This window comes from Chelon labrosus (assembly GCF_963514085.1).
Source record: "Chelon labrosus genome assembly, chromosome: 7".
Lineage (NCBI taxonomy): Eukaryota > Metazoa > Chordata > Actinopteri > Mugiliformes > Mugilidae > Chelon > Chelon labrosus.
In genome coordinates, this window is record NC_140343.1 from 28,603,396 (window position 1) to 28,628,339 (window position 24,944).

The 24,944-nt window shown below is 39.9% G+C and overlaps 2 protein-coding genes across 3 annotated transcripts; both read left to right on the forward strand.

Annotated features, from left to right (window-relative positions):
* Positions 1–708: 708 nt before the first annotated feature.
* mcoln2 (mucolipin TRP cation channel 2) lies at positions 709–14,907 on the forward strand. Of its 2 annotated transcripts, XM_084548143.1 has the most exons (14): positions 709–1,024; positions 1,629–1,782; positions 1,967–2,140; positions 2,324–2,480; positions 2,620–2,698; positions 2,783–2,879; positions 2,982–3,081; positions 3,389–3,501; positions 3,822–3,971; positions 4,805–4,906; positions 5,401–5,523; positions 8,929–9,135; positions 9,888–10,027; positions 13,742–14,907. In XM_084548143.1, exons 1-14 carry the CDS (start codon positions 981–983, stop codon positions 13,776–13,778), a joined length of 1,677 nt encoding a protein of 558 aa, XP_084404269.1. In that variant the 5' UTR covers positions 709–980; the 3' UTR covers positions 13,779–14,907. The 2 variants fall into 2 exon arrangements, with proteins under 2 accessions (XP_084404269.1, XP_084404268.1); XM_084548142.1 differs by lacking the exon at positions 13,742–14,907 and having other exon boundaries at positions 9,888–10,265.
* A 1,091-nt stretch (positions 14,908–15,998) lies between these two features.
* On the forward strand, positions 15,999–24,108 carry lpar3 (lysophosphatidic acid receptor 3). The gene is made up of 3 exons (XM_084548206.1): positions 15,999–16,584; positions 17,415–18,169; positions 22,313–24,108. Exons 2-3 carry the CDS (start codon positions 17,428–17,430, stop codon positions 22,639–22,641), a joined length of 1,071 nt encoding a protein of 356 aa, XP_084404332.1. The 5' UTR covers positions 15,999–16,584; positions 17,415–17,427; the 3' UTR covers positions 22,642–24,108.
* Positions 24,109–24,944: the final 836 nt, after the last annotated feature.

Here is a 24,944-nt window from a genome sequence, read left to right on the forward strand (position 1 = left end):
TGCCCCCACAGGCTTGTACAGTAGGCACTAGGCATGATGGGTAAATCTGGACTCATCAGACCACATGACCGTCTTTCATTGCTCCAGAGTCCAATCTTTATGCTCCCTAGTAAACTGAAGCCTTTTTTCTGGTTAGCCTCACTGATTAGAGGTTTTCTTAAGGCTACACAGCTGTTCAGTCCCAATCCCTTGAGTTCCATTGTACATGTGGAAATGCTCTTACTTTCACTATTAAACATAGCCCTGAGTTCTACTGTTGGCTTTCTTCGATTAGAGTTCCCCACTATCCTTCCAGTTTTTAATAATGCGTTGGACAGTTCTTAACCCAGTTTTAGTAGTTTCTACAATCTCCTTAGATGTTTTCTCTGCTTGATGCGTGCCAATGATTTGACTCTTCTCAGACTAACATCTTTTCCGCGACCGCAGGATGTGTCTTGCAACATGGTTGTTTAAGAAATGAGAAGCTACTCATTGCATCAGTTGGGGTTAAATAACTTGTTGTCAGCATAATCTCCCATGCAGTAATTAGCCAATAGGAGGCTCGTACCTATTTGCTTGGTTAAATCCAGGTGGAGACCAGGCATTAGAATAAGACCATTTTAGGCAAGAAGTTTAATTGTGGCAGTGTGTATGTGGCTTTGTAACAGTAGCCTACATTATAATGCCTGAACATTTTTATCGACTTTTTCACAATAATATTTTGTTGAAAAAGAGGGCGGTAGTGTCACTCTAAGCTGACGTAAAGTGTATATTTTTTACCATGGACCTGTTTCGATTCCCTCGGTGAACACCGGTGGACCTTGCGCCGTTGATTGGACACCTGTGCGCCTCCTGAAAATCGTTTCCTGATTGGCTGACGCGGTCACGAAGAAAACGCAGCTGAAGAAAGTCCTTTCTGCCTCTAACGTCTCTGTCAGGCATGTAGTATCCTCCTCGGTCCTCCCTCGATCGGTTGGTGTGTTTCGCGTGAAAACGCAATCATGGAATTAATAACTCGATATCTGGATAGAAGCAATTCAATTAGGTAAGAGACACGTTTTTTTTTGTTTTGTTTTTCTTTTTAATAATTATTTTAAATAAGTAGCTTTCAGAAGTAGCTCAGAAAGCATTCTGAAACACAATCTACCAGATGCGTTATGCACTATATTTTATTTTTTAACACCAAATATTCTGTTCTATTTTAAAAGTAATTTGTTTGTACCAGAGATGGTTTAATGGAACACTTAGCAGTGACACTTGCTGCTTATTAAAAAGTTTAAAAGTAAAATGTGCACTGCAAGGCTGTTGGGAAAATACTGAAGGCACACTCACTGAACTAACCTTGGACTTAAACCCAGGCAGCACCGTGAATGCAGGCAGTGTGCTCAGTACATGGAGTTCTTCCTGTGAGAGATGACCAATGTTTTCCTGCAGCAAACACAACTATTGCACATGAAATAACTGCCTTTTCACACTTTCAGTTCTGCATTTTCACCCTGACTGCTATATCCTGGCTTCTGTAAAGATAAACTGATAAAAAAGCTGAGGCCAGAAACACATCATTTCACCAGTCTGTAAATGTAAATCTTTAACGCCATGGCGTGATACTGCAGCTCGATATCTTGCGTGATGTTTCTTTGTCATCACAGCTCTGCCATGACTCAAGATGTAATCACAGAGGAGAAGCTGAGAGACGACCTGAGGTATTACTTCATGAGCCCGTGTGAAAAGTACAGGGCCCGGCGACACATACCCTGGAAAATGGTGGTCCAGATTCTCAAAATCATCATGATCACCACTCAAGTATGTGAAATGTGTTCACTGTAGGTTAGGAAAGACCTGAAGAGATGAACCAATCTTAAAAAAAATACTTATTGTAACTGTAATCTGTGTATGAATTTGTGTTATGTGCTGACAAATTCAGATTGTTTGTCAGCAAGTATATACGGTACATAAAATATGTACTTTCCCTATTGTTTCGTGATAGCTCGTCCTGTTTGGCCTCAACAACCAGCTGGTGGTTGCCTATAAAGAGGAGAACACCATGACCCTCAAAAACCTTTTCCTGAAGGACTACAGTGGGGTGGATGAGGACGACTACAGTGTTGCTGTCTACACTCAGCATGGTGTCTACGATAGCCTGTTTTATGTACTGGATCAGGCAAGTCCTTTGGCTCTGTTAATATTCGGAATAATGTGAGCCGGGGGAACTTCATTGTTATTTTCCACATACCCACCTTTACGCAGGTTACATATGTTTGTCATATGGTGGTTTTCAGCTTAATTACATTGTGTAAACTGCCCTGAAACAGTGTGTTTTACCCAAGTACTCTGATATTTACAGTACAGCCAGTTGGGCCAGCTCTCTGTGGGTCCTATCAGTTACGATGCAGATGAAGAGGGGAAGCTGCTGCCTCTCACAATCTGTAAGGAGTACTACAAGAGAGGTATCGTGGATCCCTCAAATGAGGCCTACGATATAGATGCCCAGCTGGAGACAGGTGAGAGGGAACTTTTTTTTTTTACCAGCTGGTATGTTATTTAGCCATTCAATCTCTTGGTCACACTAAGAAAATAAAATGTGCATGCATGGGTGGGACAACAACACAACACAAAATGACAGTGCCCATTTCTTCGCAGTTTGTATGTCACATGATCCAAAGACTGCAAACCAATGGAAAACCCAGAATTCATCTTTTTTCGATCTGGACTTTTACAGGTATATATATAGTGTCATCAATAATAATAGCCACTTATGTCTCCTTTTTCAAATAATTTAAAATAATTCACCCCCTTTTCTCAGGCTTGTTGACATCAAAATCACTTTCCAGCTGAAGGGGATCAACCTTCAGACAGTGCGTTCAAGGGAACTGTCCGACTGCTACTCCTTCTATGTTACGGTAAACCTTCCCTGGCATTTTAAACTGGTTGTGAAAGTGGAAAACAGGCTGATGAGGTGACGTCCAGATGAACGGTTTGATCATTATCTATTTTGTCACCAGATAACGTTTGACAACCAGTGTCATAGTGGAAAGGTGAAGATATTCCTGGACATAGATGCTCAGAGCAGTGTATGCCGAGACTGGAAGATATCTGGGACGGGTAAGGTGACCCCGTCCAGTGTGAAGCTTGTTTGTGTGTTTTTAGCCTTGCATTAGAGCCTGGTTATCCAGTCTTTGTGTATTACACTATGCATGTAGTCTTATTTTGTCTCTTATAGTATGAAAGCAGTTTAATAACATTCCCATTCAGTTTTTCCCCCAAGTACAACATACTTGTATGCAAAACAAAGTTGATAAATGGGAGTTTGTTTTCTCTTCGTGCTGTTGACTGTTAGTGAGGCGTATTCTGTCAGTATCAGTAACAAGGGATGTGTATTAGAGATAAACCTTCTGGATGTCTGTTTCAGCTCAGAAGAACACACACTATCTGCTGGTGTTTGACGCCTTCGTCATTCTGGTTTGCCTCACGTCAGCAGTGCTGTGCACCCGCTCCATCGTACTGGCTGTCAGGTTACTGCAGGTCAGCTGTGTTTTGAAAACAGAATGTCTTTTTTTTTTTTTTTTGCGTGGTCTACCATTCTTTCCTGATCTACTGTCCTCAAAGTGATATATGTCATTCAACTCCCAGTTAACACAAATGAGTGAAATTCATGGCACAATATTTTACATTACATCCATTCTGTGGACATGGATGCCTTCTTTTCAGGGGTTGCACACAATCTGCATGTTCTTTATCACTTGTACAGTAATTACATTTATGTAACTTCTCCATTTTGATCTGCTGATCTGACACTCTACTTTTTTCTTTCATGACTGAATTTACATTGTTGTGTTTTCTAGCGGCTCTCCAGATTCTTCCACGAGAACTTCAACCGTAAAGTGTGTGAGGACGACCAGAGGGAGTTTCTGAATGGCTGGTATTTGCTGGTCATTGTCAGCGACATCATGGCAATAATTGGTTCCATACTGAAGATGGAAATACAAGCAAAGGTAAAATTAATAATATTCCTCTGTCTTACCGAGAACGTTGGTAAAAGTAAAACTTTAGTGTCAGTGTTACAACAATGTGGTATCACCTTTACCGTTGAGAAGTAAACTCTAGACATAGCTGTTAAATTACCCTCTGAGTGTCCAGTGAACTTTATTTTAACCCCATCACCATTTTAGTCAGTTTAACAGACAGAAATACTTTGGTTTTATATTCTTAATATCTATAACTAAATATACCTAAAACACCATGCTCTCATTGCACTCCTGTTATGCTGACCCATGAAGTGGAAGTGATGGTGTGAATGGACAGATGTAGCCCAACATGACCTTAAAGGAAAAAAAACAGAACATGTGAGCAGATCATCTTCACTGGACTTTTGTCTAAGTGTCACTATGAAGCCTAGATAAGGGAAGTTGCCCATACTCTGTTCAACTAAAGATAAGTCTATATATTGTCTTTAAAACCTTTCAGTGTGCTCATCGATTTTGTTGTGTAAAAACCCACAACATGAGGCAAAATGTTGATTACTTAGTTAATAATTGATAGACTGTTCTGTTCCTCTGTTGCAGTTCACATTGTACTTTAAGCCCTAATAAAACGATTCCTGCAGGTCACGTCAGTGTTCTGCTAAGATCATCCTTTAGTTACCCCACGTGGGGAAATTTTCACTGACGAGTTGTGTTGTTTAAGATTACATATAAAAATAAAATAACATATAATAAAAAAAAAACTAATGCACAGTTAGCTAGAGACTCTTAAAAGCAGCAGTTTGATTTTGCTTGTATTGCCATCTCGGTCCTCTTTGTTATTCATCTCTCTCTTTTTCCTGTAGAGCCTAACCAGTTATGATGTGTGCAGTATCCTGTTGGGAACAGCTACGCTGTTGGTGTGGGTCGGTGTGATCAGGTACCTGGGATACTTTCAGAAATACAATGTGAGTTTAACCTTTTTGCTTTTTTTTTTCATTGTTCAGACTTTATTTTTAGAGAGAAAGAGAGCTTGTCAGTCACTCCAGATATGTTAATGACATGACAGACATGTTAATCAAGCCACACATGCACCCATATCATTTTTTTTGTTGTCATCTCCTGGTGGCCTTCATTGGTTTAAGCCACTTCTACATTGTTTTACTTTTCAGACCATCATCTTTGGTAGGCACTATGTACAGTTGAGTCTGTGAATCTCAGAATGATTGAAGAAGTGAAACTGAAATTATTTTGAAGTTCTGATCAGGTGCATCAAGTAACATTTAGACATAAGGCATGTCTTCATCAGAGTTTTGACAGATACCGTAATGGACCAAGTTATAGTTATATGTATAAATACAGGTTGTAAAATTGACATTTTCGTTGTACATCTGAACACATCATTTGATTCTCCTTTGATTTAAAAATTACTTAATGCCTGCATCCCTCTTAACATGTTTAGGTGCTGATTTTAACCATGAAAGCAGCCTTCCCCAAAGTCCTGCGTTTCTGCTGCTGTGCTGGCATGATCTACCTCGGCTATACCTTTTGTGGATGGATCGTATTGGGGCCTTACCATGAGAAGGTAACTCTCTCTAATTGGTGTGAGGAGAGCATAAGCAGCGGAGAACCCGCAGGTTAGATTAGAGAAGTGAGTTTATGAGAGGACTAGGTGCTCATATCAATCACTGCATTGGTTATTTCTGTTAGGCGTGTGGGGGAATCTAGAGGAAGTCTCCGTTTTAGTGATTAACCCTGCTTATTCTTGCAGAACTGCTGAAACACCAAGTATGAGGTTGAATAAAGGAAATACCAAATGTGTAGTCAGTTGAGTTAAGTTGACCCTGGGAAATATTAAATCACAAAGTATGCTTTGTGTATTATAATATAATATAATCTAGACCAGGGGTGTCAAACTTACAGCCTGCGGGCCAAAACCTGCCTGCCAGAGGATTTAATCTGACCCGCAGCATGAATTTGCTTGTTCTTGTTACTTGTTCTTCTTTGCACTAAAACAAAGGGAAACATTTGGAGTTGTTGTTATTATACTATTATGTTACTGGTCTGGCCCACTTGAGATCAAATTGGACTGTATGTGGCCCCTGAACTAAAATGAGTTTGATACCCCTGTTCTAGATGGTCTGTACAACACTGGTGAATTTAGAAGAACTAAAACAGCTCACTCAGACACTTTGGAGGTCTGGCATCCTGTTGCTTCTACCCTTAATACTTCTATGGTCCTTGTGATTCATCTTAAAATTCATCAAAATGATCATGTTTTATCAGCTATTTTCCAATCAGCTGTTTGATTTGCTCTTTCAGCATCATTTACTTCAAATTGAGGAAATTGTAAAAAATAAATAAGAAAATAACCTTTGGTCTTATTGGAGTTCACCAGGATTTCAGTGTTTTCAAAACCCCTGTAAGTATACTATAAAACCACTAGATGTCAGTATGTTCCTATATATTAATGCAACTGCAGGTCTCTGTGCTTTTGAAAATCCCAAAGCTGGAACATAAGGTCTAGTCAAATTCTGACACTACCACTCAAATGTCACAGCAGAAATCGAGACTCATCAGAACATTTTATAATGGTCTATGGTCCAATTTTGGTGAGCCCTTGCAAATTGTAGCCTCAGTTTCCTGTTCTCAACTGACGGTGGTGGCGCTTGGTGTGGTCTTCTGCTGCTGTATCCCATCCTCTACAAGCTTTGACGACTTGTGTTGATGTTGATATTCCTTGGTTGTAACAAGTGGTTATTTGAGTTACTATTGCCATTCCATCAGATTAAGGCAGTCTGGCCATTCTTTTTTTGACACACTTACTCACTGGCATCAGCAAGGCCTTTTCACCCAGAGAAGTGCCACTCAATTTCTGAACTACTCAGACCAGCCCATCTGAACCAGCAACCATGCCCCGTTCAAAGTCTCTCAAATCACCTTTCATCCCCATTCTGAGGCTCTAAATGTCTACACTTCAGCAAATCAGAGTTGCTATGTGATTGGCTGATTAGATATTTGCATTAAGGAGTGGTGAGTACGTATATGCACTGAAATCCTTGTCTTTCTATGAAACAGCCAGTTTTTCTCACTTGACAGAGAAGCATGTAGAAACACTGGAGGAGAGAAATTCTGGGATAATAAACAAAAATGCTTCGAATATAATCAGATTTTATTCAGTTGTTCAAAATGGAGCAAATATAGCCTTTTTAAGTTCACTCAGCACAGTGAAAACTGTACAGGCTGCAACTGTGACAGCAGCATATTTGAGCAGTAAGAAAGTAAGACAAATTGTAGCATGATGAATATTAATATGTGATAGGTATCTTAACTACATTTGAACAAGATTCAGCTCACTTAATAAAATCCGGACAGATGTTCACCTCAACAGGGAGTCCTTGGACCATAAATGCCATCAGGGATAATCCAAGTGTGTTTAGCTGGCCTTGCCTCGAAAGATAAATTATTTACGGAAGTCAAAGCAGAAGTGGGCGTCTAAACAAGGAAGAGCTCATACTCGGCGCAGACAGATGTGAGATAGACTGAGGACAGCTGCTTCACATCCCCCCTGACCAATCTGGAATTTATCTTAAACTCAAGAGGAGTAACTACTGTAAATATATTTTGGACTGAGTTTGCAACCTGTTAGTCAGAGCAGGTCACTCTCATTCCACATGCTCATGATGCAATGCAGGATCAGAAACACTAACAATACTTTTGTTTTATTCACAGATTGTTTCGGTTTTCGTCTTTAAACAGAAGAAATGAAAGTGATTTAGTCTGTGGTGTTTCTATACCTGCATTTGAATTAATACAGGTTTCACTTCCATAAGGTTGCCTCATCCTGAGAACTGAAACCTGGTCACGATATTTACATTGTGACAGCTGGGGGACTCCCCTGCAGTGAGCTGTCAGACCTTTCAGGATACTCTGTGTATTTACTGAAGGAATAAACAGAGGATGTCTAGGACTTGCTTTTCCACATGTCTTCAAGCGATGAGCCCTCGATCCATAGCGTCGCAGAGGGATGTTGTTTTTAGATCCTATCACATTGTGGTGGTGCATGGCTTTCCTCATAAAGCTTGTGACTGGTTCCCAGCTTTCTTCCTTTTAGCCATGTCAAGTCAAGTCAAGTCAAGTCAAGTCAAGTCACGTTTATTTATATAGCACTATTCGTCTTTCCATCTGTTTCCTTCTATCTCTGTCTCTGTATCTTCTGTCTCTGTCTTTTTAAGGACCTCTTTAAAACCAAATGTTCTTTAATCTACAGTCAGAGGTGCTATTTGTAAAAGATGACATCATTCAAGCATGCTATTTAGTTTTTAACTGGATCCATGTGATGCTGTTTCATACTGTAACTTTGCATGTGCAGTGTAATCCATTTTGTAATCTGAAATGACTAATTTTCCTCCGTTGCAGGTTATTACTTGACCTGATGCAAAGTCATAATCATCGCATAATTGCAATGAATCAGTCTTTTAGATTTTAATATTTATCAGTGATTTTAATAATAAAAGACTTTTGCATTAACCTGAAGCCTTCGACTTGAGGAAGGTTTCAAACTCAAAGCATGATACTGGTGTTTGTTGGGCCATTGAATACCTGTTATTGTGGGCATATCGAGCACATTAATGCACCGAGTAGGTCTTCTCATTTCTTCCATGTGTCAGTTGAAAGCCTAAAATGTCTAAATTCAAGCTGTTAAATGGAGGAGAGTTCAGTTTCAGCTTCTCCGTTTTGCGTTTTTGTTGTGAAAGTATCCACGCAAGACAAAATATTGATATTAGAAAAAGAGACATCGACCAAATTATAAGTAGAAAAACTAATTGGCAGCGGTTTCAGAAGGAAAAAAAAATCTACACTTGTGAAGCAAGTCTAAAAAAATAAAGAAGAAATGTATTTTTCTAATTTCCCTTACTTATTAGACATATCTAGATTGACTGCCCTCGTATTAATTGTTCACTGCATGTTATCCTCTCCATCTCTCCAGTTTGAGGGTTTGAGTCGCGTGGCAGAGTGCCTGTTTTCCCTGTTGAACGGTGACGACATGTTCACCACCTTCGCCCAGCTAAAGGACAAAAACATTTTGGTGTGGCTCTTCAGCCGGGCTTACCTCTACTCCTTCATCTCCCTGTTCATCTACATGGTGCTGTCACTCTTCATCGCCCTCATCACTGAGTCCTATGAGACCATTAAGGTAATTCTGCATGAGCGAGGGGAAAGCTGTTGCACTTCTTGTTACACCTGACAGGGAGTTCAGTTATGCAAAGCTCACACTTTAAGACCTCTCCTCAAATCACTGAACTACTACTTTATTACAATACACAACGTCTTGCGTGACAATGGATGAAAACACTCATTTTTATAAATTCACCATTACTGTGAAAGTGTGACGCTGTTTTATTTTATGCTTCATTCTGTGTCCAACTCCCCTCATGATCTCTGACTGTCACTGCCGCTCGTCCTTCAGTTGCTCGAACTAGAACTGCACCTCTGCTTTTTGTGGTGATCATTTCAAGCGGGCCAGAAAATGAGATTCTTGAGCGGCTCCCAGAGTGGGTGAGGATGTGTCTCAGGCCCCTTTAACCTAACAAGCAAATGACGGGTTTGAGCAGCAATTTGGCTACAATCCAATGTTTTGGGCAGGCACAGCTAAAATCCAACTGCCAATCTTTATAAAGAACTGAATATCTTTGGGTTTTTGACTGACGCTCAGGTTAACCAAGGAATTTAAAGATGTCACTTTGGACTCTGTAATTGTAATGGGCATTTTGCAATATTTTTATTTTATGAACAAAATGTTAATTCATTACTAATGAAGATAAATCTTAGTTTCAACATTAATGTCTTGTGTTTCGTGTTTGCAGTTAGTGCAGGCAAATGATGAATAACGCTAGTTATTCCTCCACACATAATTTTTATTTATTTATGTATTTTTTTTACCAACAGAACTACCAGAAGGAAGGGTTCCCGTTGACGGACTTGCATCTGTTCCTTCAAGAGCAGAAAGATTTTCCCATAGAAAATATAGAGGACAGCAGTCAAACAGACCTTCACTTCAAACAGTCTGTACTCTGCTGCTGCCAACGGTATGACCATGTTCACTCATGTTTTTATACACAGGTATGTGTCGCTTGCCCTGCCTCACATACACTAACTAGATTAAACCTTGACATGTATTATGGTTTACATTGATTGGATTTGGGGTTTGTTATAATATGGCTCTTGTCAACTATTTAAACAATTAACTAGAATAGAAATTCTCTAGAGTAGATCTTCTCACGAGTGGTGATAAAATCAGTCGATGGTCGAAACCACTCATTTCCACTAAGCTATTTTTTTTTTCATTTCTACACAAGGATATATTTGCACCATTAATGAAACAAGACACTTGTCACTCTTATTTGATCATGTACTCTCTTCACGTACACCTATGTTTGTTCATGCAAAAGACCTAATTTGTCTTTTGTTTATTTAAAACAAATAGTTCCTGCTGGCTGTGTGAAATATATCCCTAGACTCTCCTCAGGCATTTAAAACTAGTTTTAAGACATGGGCGGATTATCTTTCACTTGTACAGACTAGCAAAACAGCCTACTTTATCGAAAATATAAAAGTAGTACATTAACTCCCTCCAAGCCACTACATGATCAAACAATGCAAAAAAATATAATATAACTGCGTGTATATACACATAAATACTAACATCCTGTGTGCGCTGGTTACAACTTGTTGCTACACCAAGACTCTGTATTCTTCTATATGTCCTTGTTTTCTGCTCATTCCTTTTCTATGAGCCAATCTGTATCATCAGCAGCCAGCAGACTGGAGCGGAGTTTCCTCCACGCTGTGGTTTGGCTCAGGCCTGCGCGGTCTGAGAGCAATGAAATTAGTGGTGGGAGCTATGCAGGCACACCCAGTGATGGGCTGATTACAGAGAAACTGAGGCTGCACACTGGGAAGAACCCCCCCAACATGCACACATATCCCCCTCCTACCACAAGCCAGCCGTTGCTCCCGCTTTGCTGCGTTGCCTCCCAAATAAACAGCTCCCGCTCAACACAGGGATTCAATATGAGCCAAAAACGTTTTAAGTGACGTGTTGAAGTTGAGAAGAGTTTTTAATGATGAGTGAAAGTTATAACCCCATTTATCTTTATAGTCCAATTCAATGGCTCACCGGTGTGCGTGTGCGTGTGTGTGGGTTTGTTTAGTCGCACGACTCGACACTCTTTCTCAAACATTTTCTTAACCTCCTTTGATAATCAGATGGCATGAGGTTTCCTGTATTTTATAGCTTCCCATTTTAAACTATTGTACAGTTGTTTTGTGCCACTTGAACCTTGTGGGAAAGTCCTTGTTTCCTCATAAAGTGTTTCTACAAAACACAGTTTGACCAAAAGGTTTGCTTCACCAGGCTGCTGTTTCCTACTTTACCTTTTGGTTCTGCTTTCTTAAAATTGCTAAAACTATTCAGTGGATTATTCAATTCAATCAGTTTTTGTAGCCTTCACCATGCTATCACTTCAAAAGAATATTTAGCGACTAAAGATGTTGTTTAGTCCAGAAAAGAAACAGCCAGAGCTTAAAACGTTTCTACACACTGTCAATATAATATTTGAATTGTTGAATCTTTGGAAAAGAACTGAATCATTACCAGTGGAAAAGTTGTAATGTTACTTCCCAGACAAAATCCTCATTATTGTTTCAGCCAACATTAACACTCTGACATTGGAGTCTTCCCTGCAAACTTGACAGTTGTTTTCTATCACCGAGCCATCCGGGATTTCCTGCACTGGGTGTCTTAAGTGTCTTAAGTGTTTAAGGAAGCGTAGTTTCAGTTACAGAGCCATTATGTAATGATTTCTAATGTAACTTAATAGGCATCTTCTCTGAGGAGATAAACAGAAAACTGCCAGTTGGCTTTTAGAGTAAGCTAAATACTGTCATTAGTACTCTTATGTACTTGTGCAGATTCTGTAATTGCAGGCATTTGCAACCTATGACCTGACAAAATTGAATTTTTACAAGTATCTCTGCCTCGCTGTGCTTGTAAAAATTAAATCAGTATTCTGAGCAAACATGTTAATGTCTTACTGGATGAAATTCCATCTGCATACAATTACGCCCTTTTCTACTGAGGTACATTATCTTGTAAGGAAAGCAAGTTACCACTTAGATTTATTTGATGTTTATCGGTTTAAATAACATATATTATTACTCATAACTCCAACTCCCCACTATCACACAAGTATTTACCTCACGAATGTACACTGCCTGGCCAAAACAAAAGTCGCAACCAATGATGTCTCATGCTACCTGAACCACTCTTTATCTATTTGAGCCTGATGAATCCTGGCATTGTCATTTTGGAATATGCCCGTGCCATCAGGGGAAAAAAAATGAAACATGAGTTCTACTGTTGTTTTTCTTCCATTTGATTTCACCAAAACGTTTAAGTGATCGCTGATCACGATCAATCAGGATCTTTTTTTCGACCACATTTCTTCCTCAAAGACGATGGTTCCCCACTATCCTTCCAGTTTTTAATAATGCGTTGGACAGTTCTTAACCCAGTTTTAGTAGTTTCTACAATCTCCTTAGATGTTTTCTCTGCTTGATGCATGCCAATGATTTGACCCTTCTCAAACAGACTAACATCTTTTCCACAACCATGGGATGTGTCTTTCGTCATGGTTGTTTAAGAAATGAGAAGCTACTCATTGCATCAGTTGGGTAAAATAACATGTTGCTTGCTGAAAGATAATCACCCATGCAGTAAATATCCAACAGGAGGCTTGTACCCGTTTGCTTAGTTAAATCCAGGCGGTGAGTTTGCCAGTGAAATTGGGCTTAAATAATATACATCTGCTGCAACTGATAAAAAAAACACAACAACAACAAAAAAACATCCTCAAAAGTCAGCAGCAGTTTGTGGAAACAACAGATGAGACAGACACAACTGCAGTCCTAGTCCAGCTGTAAAATGATGGGTCATAAAGAATGTCTGATCTTTTGTTGTAGCGGGAACATGATTTGTTGTTTGTCTTAAGAGCAAACAAGAAGATCCCTTCAATGTGTCTCTGTGTATCAGTGCGAACCTGCACGAAGGTGGAATAAAGGGAAAAAAGTGGCATGCTGGGGCTGGTACAACTAGGAACTGAAAGGGATTGTCTGTGTAGGGAATTATTCTAACAACTATACATCCGTTTGAACAGGCACCTTCGGCTTTGAGTTCCTGTGTCCTTTGTAACAAGCTACAGGTCTGGGATAGGAGATTCACAATTTAGCAGCCATCATCTGATGTGGGATTAGTAATGTCACTGACACTTGCGGTGCTTGAGATTCCATTGAGTGCTAATAAATAACACCTAAAAGATACTTTTAATCTAAAATTCAATTAACTTTAATGTTTTCGTACCGTATACACTCACTTGCAAGTTCATTGTATAGTTTAATTCATAGTTTATTTCAAAGTTATGGTATTCAGCATTTGTTTCAAATAACTGAGACAGCTGTTGATTTGACTGTGTTTTTACCGTGTGATTATTGTTTATTATTAGTACTATTAACCTGTATTGTATTGTACTAATACATGCCCCTATTATTTTGACACCCCCATTTTAGTCAGTGGACTACGCTAAATGAAACATGAATTGAACATTATAACAGTCACAAATTTTCACTAGTGTCCCTAATGTTTTGGCAAGCAAGTGTGAGTTCTTACAGAAAGCATGCATAGACATTTTGCTGGAGTTGATGAGACATTGGGTGTTTCATTCTTCGTTTCTCCTTCCTTACAGAGTTCCAGCAAATGATGATGTCATACTAATCAGCTGATAGCCAGATGGTTAAGGAGGAGGATTCTGGGAACAGGACGTCACAACAGGGGTTGGAGATAAAAAGCTTTCATTGCAAAAATCCAAGACAGTGTGGATTTACCTCTTCAAAAGTGAGAATTTGTGATGTTCAGTTGTAACAACGTAATGAGTTCTCACGGCAAGCTACAGAGCTGGAATTTCGATTGAAAAAAAGGTTTTATGTATCTCCTGGACCTCCTGGAGGTTTATAGAGCCTTTTAAGGTTTCCGCATTTAAATGCCAAAGAACTAGATTCTGTGTTTTCTATGTTGCTGCACAAACTGGTGCTATGCACCAAAACACAGTGCTGGATATAATTTATTTGTCAAGAGTTTACCAAAGGTTCAATCATTTCATTTATCCATGTTTTTCATATTTACTTTTCAGCCACAACATTAATAGATATAGGGCAGCTGTGGCTCAGTAGGTAGAGCGGGTTGTCCACGAACCAGAGGGTTAGCGGTTCGATCCCCGGAATGTGCCACAAGCCGAAGTGTCCTTGAGCAAGACACTGAACCCCCAGTTGCTCCCAGTGCGTGGCACTGGTGTGTGAATATGTGAGTGCTTGTGTGAGCGAATGGGTAGGGTAGGTATGTGTCTCTGGCTGTAAAGCGCTTTGAGTACCAATAGGTAGAAAAACGCTATATAAAAGCAAGGCCATTTACCATTACCATTTACCATATTGTGACAGTGCGAGGTGGCGCAAACCACCTTACATTATTGCAGGACCATACACAAATGCCCCATGGCAACTACACTCCCTGACGGCAGCCTACACCTCCAGAGGGACATTTCCCCTTGCCTCAAAGATCCAAAGACGTTGATTCAGCTGCCAAACTCCTCAGATCCCAAACCGAGCTAACCAGCCCAATGGCCTCAAAGGACTCTCTGCCAGTGTCCTGGTGATGGGCACCACAGAACACCACCAGAGGTCTGGTGTCCATACCTCAACCAGTCAAGCTGTTTTGGCAGCATGGAGGGGGGAAGGGGAAGTTAGACATATTAGACAACTGGTATTAACGTCTGTGATATGTGTATTAACAGTAGCATGAACTTGACGTTAAATGTTATTGTTAAAATAAAGTTATAACGCAGTGAATTTCTCAAAAGTATTGCTGCAGAGTTTCCTTTAAATTGCATGACTACAGTTTGAGATTGGTTGTGATTGAGTAAGAGGGGAGTTTTGAATGACACCAGAACTACGGTATGAGTCATCTTTAACATTCAATCTACCATCCCCCTCAAGGTGTGAAGACAAGCTGTAGCGAGACTTCTCACAAGAGGAACTGTGGTTGCTGTGCTTTTAGGTTGATAAAATCACATGAACATGTTCCCTTAAACTTTTGAATCTGGTCTGTAATGTTAGAAAACAAGGCTGACTGAATGATGCAACACGTATTTTTCCTGCGGTTCAATAATATTTGAGTTCAAATAAAAACTTCAGGTCAGAACTAAGACCAGAGCACATGCTATAATTTTAAACAAACTCAAACAAGCTATAAGCCCTGAGAATTTTATTTAAACAGGTCTGTGTGTTTAGTTCAGATCAACATACATCACCATTACTTGTCCACACAGCTTGACCTAATACAAAAATGTCAATATGCATGCGTAAAACAAAACTGGTGATTCAGTATTTTTGTGAATTTGCATTGCACTTTAGTAACTGTTGTAAACTCAGCTGACAAAACTGATAAGAGCTGTTAGCTAGCAAATTTATCTAACAATGAAGCTGCCAGTCTTCTGTGTACAGTGTACTTGTGGAATAGATTTATTATATTTTTTTAGTGGAGGCTTTACTTGTGTAAAAGTGCCAATACAACAGAACAATGTTCAAGTAAAGGGTAAGTGCATCAGTAGAAAGAGGAAAATGTGCTCAAATATCAAAAGTAAAGTTCTTTGAACAGTAGAATGTGTAATTTGTCATGGATTTTTTATCAAACTGTTGAAACCATTCAAGGAAAAGGGAATTTATTCTATTGTATACATCATTTTGTAGGATTGCCGAAGAAGATGAGGAAAAACTAGTTTAACAAGAAAAACTCTTCTATAGAAGCTTTACCTATCTTTACCTTCAGTTTATTGATTAGGAGAGACAGGTTTCAAGGAGACATTGCCGCTAATCATGAAATATATCCAATGGCTTGCATTTCTTTTATTAAAGCCTAAAAGTTCCTAATAAAGGGGTTAATACATATAGTCTTTTGTGTTTTACAAGGTTCTCCCACGATTTTCTCTCCATTTTATCTGGAAAAGTAATTCCAGCTTCACCAAAATGCAGCAGAGTTACAATAATAAAAGTGTAATGATATTCTTCGACGTAAATCTGCAGGCTGCTAAAATCCAGGACTGGGTGATTGTAGACTAATTGTAGGCCTAGTTGAAATTAAGTTAGAAAACTAATTATTTTAACTCAGGTTTCACCAGGTGAACTGAATAGTCTGAAGTTACATAAACATAAAATGAATTAAATGCATGTAAACTGAACTATTAATACTGAGTAAAGTAATGTAGTCATTTGGTAAAGCGCCTGGCTCCACTGCAGTGATCGGGCTATAGTTTCGTGGAGGAATTCAGCTTCAGAGTGTGGGTGGCTCACGCCCTGTGCGTCACCGTGCTGAAAGCCTCCAGCAGAAGACGCTCAACTTCTCTGCCTTCACTTTGTTCTCTGGCTCGCTGCTGTCACCTCCTCCCGTCCTCAGCTGCGGGCTTGCAGGGGAAACATGATCATTAACCCAGAATAAAGTTTCGCAACTTTTAGTCTACTGACGCACCACGGCTCACAGGTAAACTCACCTGGCTCTTTGTTCCTTTACCCTTTCTTCTTACTTTGATACCACATTTTGACCGTATGTTTTTTTTCTGCTCTGTTTCTTTTTCCGTGTTTTGCAAGCGATTATCTTATCCTTGCAAATCAGTGTGGGAAAAAATTCGTATCCCTTCTTTTCTGGCGTTGGTAAACCAAGTCGGACAGGTTGCAGTGAATCTGCATAATAGAACACGGCTTCTCAAAGCTGTATTCGCTGTGAATCCTTGCCTTGCAGCATGCCTGTAGTGTTTACCCACAGAAATGTTTGTACAGGTAGAAATGTTAGAATGCCTCCATGTACTCTCAGATTGTTGTGGCTTAATGTTTCTATGGCCACTATCTTGTTCTGCTTCAGTAATGGTTCTCATAGTGTTTTTTTTTTTTTTTTTTTTTTTATTTAATCAAAGAAGCTTCTTGCTCCTAAATGAGTCTTGGCATGTGTGCCCTTTTCTTCTTCTGCCATGTAATCTCTTTTAGCCCTGAAGGCATTTTAGCCTTGAAGGTTTGGCACCAAGTGAATCATTTCTGACTAGACTTTTAAACACTCTTATCATTCTATTCAACCTCAGCTCAGATTTAATGGACTGAATTCCCAAAATCTGGATGCTCTGTCCTGACAAAGTGCTGTAAATGACCTTAAAACATAAACTGCATCCATTATTTTGTCTTCCGATGTGTTCTGAATTGTCTACTGATAATGTTATGTTTTGGACAGGAAGATGACAATTGCTATAGAAGACTGTGTGAAAAGTTAAGGATTGCATAATAATAAGGCACCTCCTATCTTTTGGTATTGTCATGTTACAGACTTGCTTCTAAAATGGCCCAGCAGAACTACAGCTGTCCATATAATGAGCCCATGAGCTTCTTCTACAACAAAAGTGGCCATGAAGATAAATGGGACACAACTCAGCTCATCCTGGTCCAGGTGGTGGGCTCTCTGTTCTGCTGCTTCATCCTGGTCTCCAATGCTATGGTTATAGCGGCTGTCATCACCAACAAGAGGTTTCACTACCCTTTTTACTATCTTCTTTCCAACCTCGCTGCCTCGGACTTCCTAGCAGGCATAGCCTACGTTTACCTCATGTTTAACACAGGTGAGGTGTCAGGGACACTTACAGTGAGAGGATATTTCATCCGACAAGGCCTTCTGGACATAAGTCTCTCAGCCTCGCTGGCTAACTTGCTGGTTATAGCTCTGGAGCGCTACATCTCTGTGATGAACTGGAAAGTCCATAGCAACCTGACGAAGCGGAGGGTGACTCTACTGATCGTGCTAGTGTGGGCCATCTCCATCTTCATGGGGGCTGTGCCCAGTCTGGGCTGGAACTGTATCTGTAATCTGAAAGACTGCTCCCAGCTGGCTCCCATCTTTAGCAGGAGCTACCTGATTTTCTGGTCAGCCTCTAACCTGGTGGTGTTCCTCATCATGGTGGCAATCTACCTGAGGATCTATGCCTACGTCAAGAAGAAGACAGCGGTGCTCATGCCACACACCAGCGGCTCCATTAACCGTAAGAGGACGCCCATCAAGCTCATCAAGACCGTCATGGTCGTGCTTGGTAGGTGCAACTCAAAACAATGTTGTCAGTGCAGCATCTCTGATGATACGTAAGTGAGTCAGAGCATAAAAAACTGTGTGTCTTTCATCACACAGGTCACCTGCATTTCACATTGCTGACTATGCTGGGTCAAAATCCATAAATCCATGAGTAGTCTTAAATGAAAGCTAAAAAGATTTTTTGCCTGAGCTGGTTGTCTTTCGCTTTGCGGGTATCTGTTTGACATCTCACATTTCCCTTTTTAAGTAGCTGGTTTTCCCCAACTGCCAATAAAAACTCCCAACTTCAGTTTTAAGAATCTGAGACTAAAGGATGCTTAGCACTGCTAAAGTTATTAAGCTGTTCAATTTTATTATCAATTTTTCCTCAATAATAAATAATAATAATAAAATAAATAGTAAAAAAAGTTCTGTTTGGTACTAAAGTTTTCTACTCATGCACTTCCATCCTAGATGATGCAGTCTGATATCCTCCTTTTGTTTAAGTCTTCCAACAGGATACCTTACAATAGAGGTGCAGTATTTAAATCGTTCCCCTCCCAGTGTTTTCCTTTAAGAATGGAACAATGGACTGTATTAGTATACTCCACTGGGCCACTAAAGCAGGTCATTACAAGCAAGTTATGAGTCAAGTATAATACACAATAAGTCCAGTAAACTCGGGAATCTTAATCCGACAACTGCATTTCAGAAAGCTCTGCAGATCAGATATATTCTCAGCTTTTTTTGGTTTTCGTACTCTCTTCACACATTATTCAGATAAAAACACTCACAAGATAATTGTAGTGTCTCCCTGCTGAAGAATGGTCTGTGATTGGGGCTTGTTTGCAAACTCAGCTTGGACGGCCAGATGGCTTCATACTGTACTGTATGTAGTGTAGGAGCTGTTTGCTTCTGCACACAGACTGCTGTGTAATTAACTCTCCCTGCAAGGACACTGCTCCATAGCCTGTGTGGCGTACCATCCACCACACCGCACTGGCCTTCAGTGAACATCCCCTCCTCCACACCCAAAAACAACCTGTACTTGAGGACTGTCAATTGGTTTCAGATGCACTTCTCCTTAGTCTGTGGAAGTTTTAGCACACAAGTGTCGTCTTTGCATGATATTGCAACATCGCAAAGAGTTTGTGAGCCAGTCAGTTATGGACCATTTGGCATAACTGATAGGAAAATCTCCAGCGCACATACAGTACACTAATATTCTGGACTTTTCAGTACATAGATGTAAGTAAAGTAAGTGGCAGATAATTATTATATTTTTAGGAAAAGCTTATTTTTTAATTTTTTTTTTGTATGTAAAAATTGCTGGGACTTTTTTGAGTTAAAAAGAAAAGTACCAGAATGTAAGAAAAAAATGAAGTCTCTTGGCATCTCAGGTATGTAGACCAGTGTCGGGTTAAGTCAGTTAAATAAAACAAAAAAAATTGCACTAGGTGTAAAGCAGTCTGCTCAAGCAGAAACCACAACAGGACAAACCAGTCCAGAGACACATGTAACTTACACGTGCGTTCTTAACACTAGAGTAAAACGGGTGCAGAAGCATTTGAAATGAACATTTGAGCGAATGAATGAACACCAAAAAAGTAAACAGAATTTTATGTAGTAAGTTTAAGGACTGGGTTCTCTTTCTTATATCTTAGTCTTCTTCACGGCACTTCATGGTAAAAGATGATTCTAATCATTTAATAACCTGCAGCGATTCAGTTCTAACACATCTGACCCTGTTGGGACCTGCTTGTGAAATGAAGCATCAAACATTTTCACGCAGATTCCGCTTTGTTTTCATTCTCGGAAATTCAACCACCATCCTCAAATGAACACCAAAAGGGACATATGTTCTGAATATGTGCTTCTATAAACTTCTATAATGTTCATTTTTAAGCTTGTGGAATCCATCAAAATCTGCAAGTTGAAGGCCGTTTAACAGGGTCTCAGTCGTTTGTAGTGCAGTTCACAGTTTTTCTGACATGAAAGACAAGCGGAATAAGAAAGGCATATAAAAATAGAAATACACTGGGAAAAATGAGGCAAAATTTTGGCTCTCAAGTGAAGAGGGAAACATAAAAACACTTCCACCAGACCCTGCCTCGCTACATGTATCCAGAAACGTAGTGAGCTGTAATACAGTACATGCTATTGTTCTACAGATGTATTGAGGCTGCAGAGATACTGGTAGTGCAGACAAGTTGCTGCTTGTGGCTTCCCCTCAGCTCAAGAAATCCCTTAGTAGCTCTGTATTGTGCCCAAACATGTTTGAAGTAGATGGCTATTCAGTTGCCTTAGTTGCCCTGTGACCTATTATTTACTATAGTAAATAATAGGTAGACACACAGTGATAAGTATTTAACACAATAATAAAAAACATTGTATTTCCAACCTGTTCAGGCTTGTTGTCATGATATTGCACTACAAAAGCAATGTTCTGTCACATTCTGTTCTGTGTTTAATCCTCTATAGGCTTGGTTTTTGTAGTGTTTAGAGTCTGAACATCCTATTACTTTATGACTAGTGGTGGAATATTGGAGGAAACTTTATGTCAAAGCAATTATCACTAAAGAAACACAGACAGGTTTCATGGTAGAAGGGGTTTAGGGGTTGTACTAGTCGACTTTACTGCTGTGCCATGACGCTTTAGGCAGGAAGTCGACTAGTCGCTGCTCACGTGACAATAACAACACGGACACCTCCAAAAATACAGGTGAGGAGTCCTGTGAATCACTGTGGCAGTGGTTTATCAAGTGTGTGGAAATACTTAACTAAAGATGATGCCCATTCTTCATTCGTGACATGCAGAATATGTAAGTCAGTCCTGAAATACCACAGAAGTACTACAGCAATGGACACTCATCTGAAAAGCCATCCACTAACGCTAGCAGAGGAACAGTCCAAATCCTCTCAGAGGCAGTGAATTAACAACTTCTCCTGCGGTAACAGAGAGAAGGAGGCTGGGGATCAACAATTTGCTGGTGAATTTCATTGTCTAAGGCAGGGGTGCCCATTACGTCGGCTGGTAGTGCGGGTAGATCGTTCAGTTTTAGTTTTAGATGTTTGTCTAATCATTTCTCTGTTGCACATCCAAAACAAACAGCAAGACAAACGTTCATCTTTGTTTTTTTTTTACTTTATATTTGCAACATGCCCTCTGTTCAGCGACACACATCCACAGCCATGCACAACTTCCAACAACAACAACTCCAGACTACCGTCTTTCTTAAAGGGATAGCGCTATTTTTCTAAAGGTGCAGTGCACCAATTTTCTTGATAGAAATAAAAACAAAGATGGATAGAGCTTTTAACACTGTAACAATGACTTAGGATATATATATATCTATATATATAGATATATATATAGATATAGATATACACACACACACACACACACACACACACACACACACACAGGTAGATAACTTTGACTTGATCATTGTAAAAGTAGCTCACAAGCCAAAAAAGTGTGGGCACCCCTGGTCTAAGGTATTAGACCTTTAGCTACTACATGCGGAAAGGGCTTTGGAGGTATACAGTGTTTATAGTGTTGACGTGTTCAAGCTTCAGTTACCTTGCAGAAGAGCCTCTTTAGCTTCTTTTGTGTAAAACACTACAATATGTATTCAGGTCAAGAAGATTTCATTGTTGCAAAGCATAACTTTCTATTGTGTTTTTATTTGTGACGTCATCGACTAGTTGATGTGACTCAACTTTCACCACATATTAGTCAGCTTACAAAAGGAAGTAGTACTTCGCTTTTGACGTCCTCCGGGCTTTCAAAAGTGTCAGTTTTCTGCTAATATCCTCAGAAAGTGATCGTCTTTGGTTTGAAGTGTCGTTCTAATGAAGCAAGACATTTGAAGTAGTCACCTTGGGTTTTGGGACAATCAGATCTGATCAAGTTTTGTCCCAGTTTTCTGACATTTCATCGACTCCAGTTAAGTGGTTCATCTTTGGGACAGCTTAATTAACAAATGGCTGATCAGTGGAAGAAAAAAAATCAGTATGCCTTAAAATAAGGCACTTTAACTTGTTAATGATGTGTTCGAAAACATGTAAGACAACAGTGCGGAGGAGTTTATTTAAAATGATGAACCACAATGCAAAGGATAGTTGGAAATAACTGCATATCATTTGCTATTTTTTTCTCTAGGGGCCTTTGTGTTCTGCTGGACCCCTGGCTTGGTGGTTCTGCTGCTGGACGGCCTCAACTGTGAGGCCTGTAACGTCAAGAAATTAAAACGCTGGCTGCTGCTTCTGGCTGTCATGAACTCCGTCATGAACCCCTGCATCTACTCCTACAAGGACGAGGAAATGTGGACCACTTTCAAGAACCTCCTGCGCTGCATAGGCAATGGCACTCGTCGGCAACGGTCAACGAAGGCCAACGCTAGGCCGCTAAGCTCTGGTCAGGACACGGGCAACAGCCAGCCCCCCTCAGAGGAGACGAAAAATGAAGATCAGGGAATGCTCAAGACATGAAAAAGGATCTTGTTTGGAATTCTGCAGAACTTGTCTCCAGATGTGACTACCTTATGAAGACACAGACTGGAGCTGACTTGAAAGAGAAGCTATACATTTTGTCTCAGCGGGCTGTTTGTCCTCAGATTAAAAGTATTGTTTTGAAATAGACTCTGCAGGCCTGTTGCTTCACTGTGGAGCTGGCCTTGTGGTTAGATGGAGATAATCTTCAGAGCTTCACACACATGCAAGGTCCCAAATGGATGCAAATGTGTGTGGATATTGCCAGTTTTGGACGTATAACTCCTATACTCGTGTAATGGAAGATTCTTCTTCCGTCTCATCCTGCTTGTGTGTCTTCCTCATCAAATCCCTCTGGGTTATTTAAACCTGGATGACACTGCTCTACACTTTCTGAAGTAAGAAGACAAAATATGATGCACACTTGTATATTGCCACAGTACATCTTCCTCTCTCATAGAAATGTGTGTATATCTGCTTGAATTATCATGGAGATTTCATCCTGTGTAGCTATCTTATTTGTGGTCAGGCACTAAAACACTGTAGGTTTGCTTGGTTGGAGGACAGGTTTTAAAAACAGCTGTACTATAAGCATTGTTGCACTGTAAGTGCAGCTGTGTAGATGCTGTAAGAAGTAATTTCCTTTTTTTTCTGCTGAAATTTGATATATTAAAGCTTGGTAAATGCTGGTGTAGAGGGGCCACAGCACTGATACTGTGTATGCTGGAACAGCTGTGACACATTACATAGAACTGAACCATAATGAACATTATCACTTACTACACCACTTTGCTTTGACATGTCACCATGGCTGCTGCTTAAAGGGCCTGTATGACCTGACTGTTTTCACAATTACTTGCAATTTTAATTTAGTTGAGAAAAAACCACAACCTGCCTTATTTTGTAAAGCAGTTTTGCCTCTGAGGAACTGATAATAGCACCACTCCTCTCTCGCCCCATTTTTCTCCTTCTGTGAGTTCACCTAAAGATAAACTCTCACCTGCAACACCTCACGGTGGCAAACTTGTTCTCCCACTCACATTTTTACACATCCGCTTCAACCCACCGCACGGCTGCTGTTGCTCAGGTGAAACAGCTGCACAGCTGACAATGGAAGGGTCATAAAATTATGTTGCAACACACTGGATTCCTGCCGGAGGTTGAGCACACAATGTTTGCCTGCAGGAACTGAAGACGATATGACTGAATAGACTATGACACCCTTGCCACACACACAGACCGGCCGCTGCAGGGTGCTCTGATGATACCACGGCTAAATAATTGACCGGGTTCAAATGACTCTTATTCTGTTGTGCAGTATTTATGACGTAGCTGCTGTAAAGAACAATACACCAGTGCAGCTCCAGTGGTTTGTTTATTGAAATAAGATGTACATTTTTGTGCAGTGTAACTTTTTACAACTGTTGGACTTTCAAAATCACAAACATTCACAGACTTTTTAAGTAACTTTGGAGAGTCCTGTGTATTTTTTTTCATGTAAAGCACCAAACACGACAGTATATGTAATATTTCGTCCTTTTTTAGATGAAACAGCAAAAAATTGCTTAAATATTTTATTTAGTTACACTGTTAGCCCAGACTGAAATATCTTTAGAATTACTAAACTGATATTCATGACATTTATCAGTGTCAGAGGATGATGCCAGTCACTCTGAATTATTCCTGATTTCTCAACTATCAGATGAATTACTGTAAAAGTTGCTACCAAGGATGAGGTCCGCCTCAACTCCTAGCTTTCTCTTTTCCGCCATTGTCCAATTTTTATTGTGTCCATTATTTTCCTTCATGGTCAGTTGCAAAATTATGTTTACTTCGACATCACTTTTTCTCTGTGTGTGTGAATTAATATGCTAACTGCTAACATAATATTGTAAACATGAACAATACTTGGGGCGGTACAAGGGTGTGGTGGTTAGCACTGATGCCTCACAGCAAGAAGGTTCTGTGTTCAAATCCATCTGAGTTTGCATGCTCTGCGTGGGTACTCTCCGGGTACTCTGGCTTCCACCGCCGTCCTTTTAAATGCTGAACACACCATGCACCTGGCAACTGCATCTGCCAAACCATACAATTACTTGCAAATCCTGGCTGACTAAAATAGACTGTCTCTGGATTTTAAATCAGCACTAATTTATGATAACTGATTGTCATTGTTCGTCTAAAAACACTTGATAGTACTGCAAATTTTATTGCATAAAACAAAAAACACAAAAAGGATTACCCGGCACTCCAGTGACATGACTTGTGCTACAGTCAGCAGCTGATTAAGTACCATTAGTTGT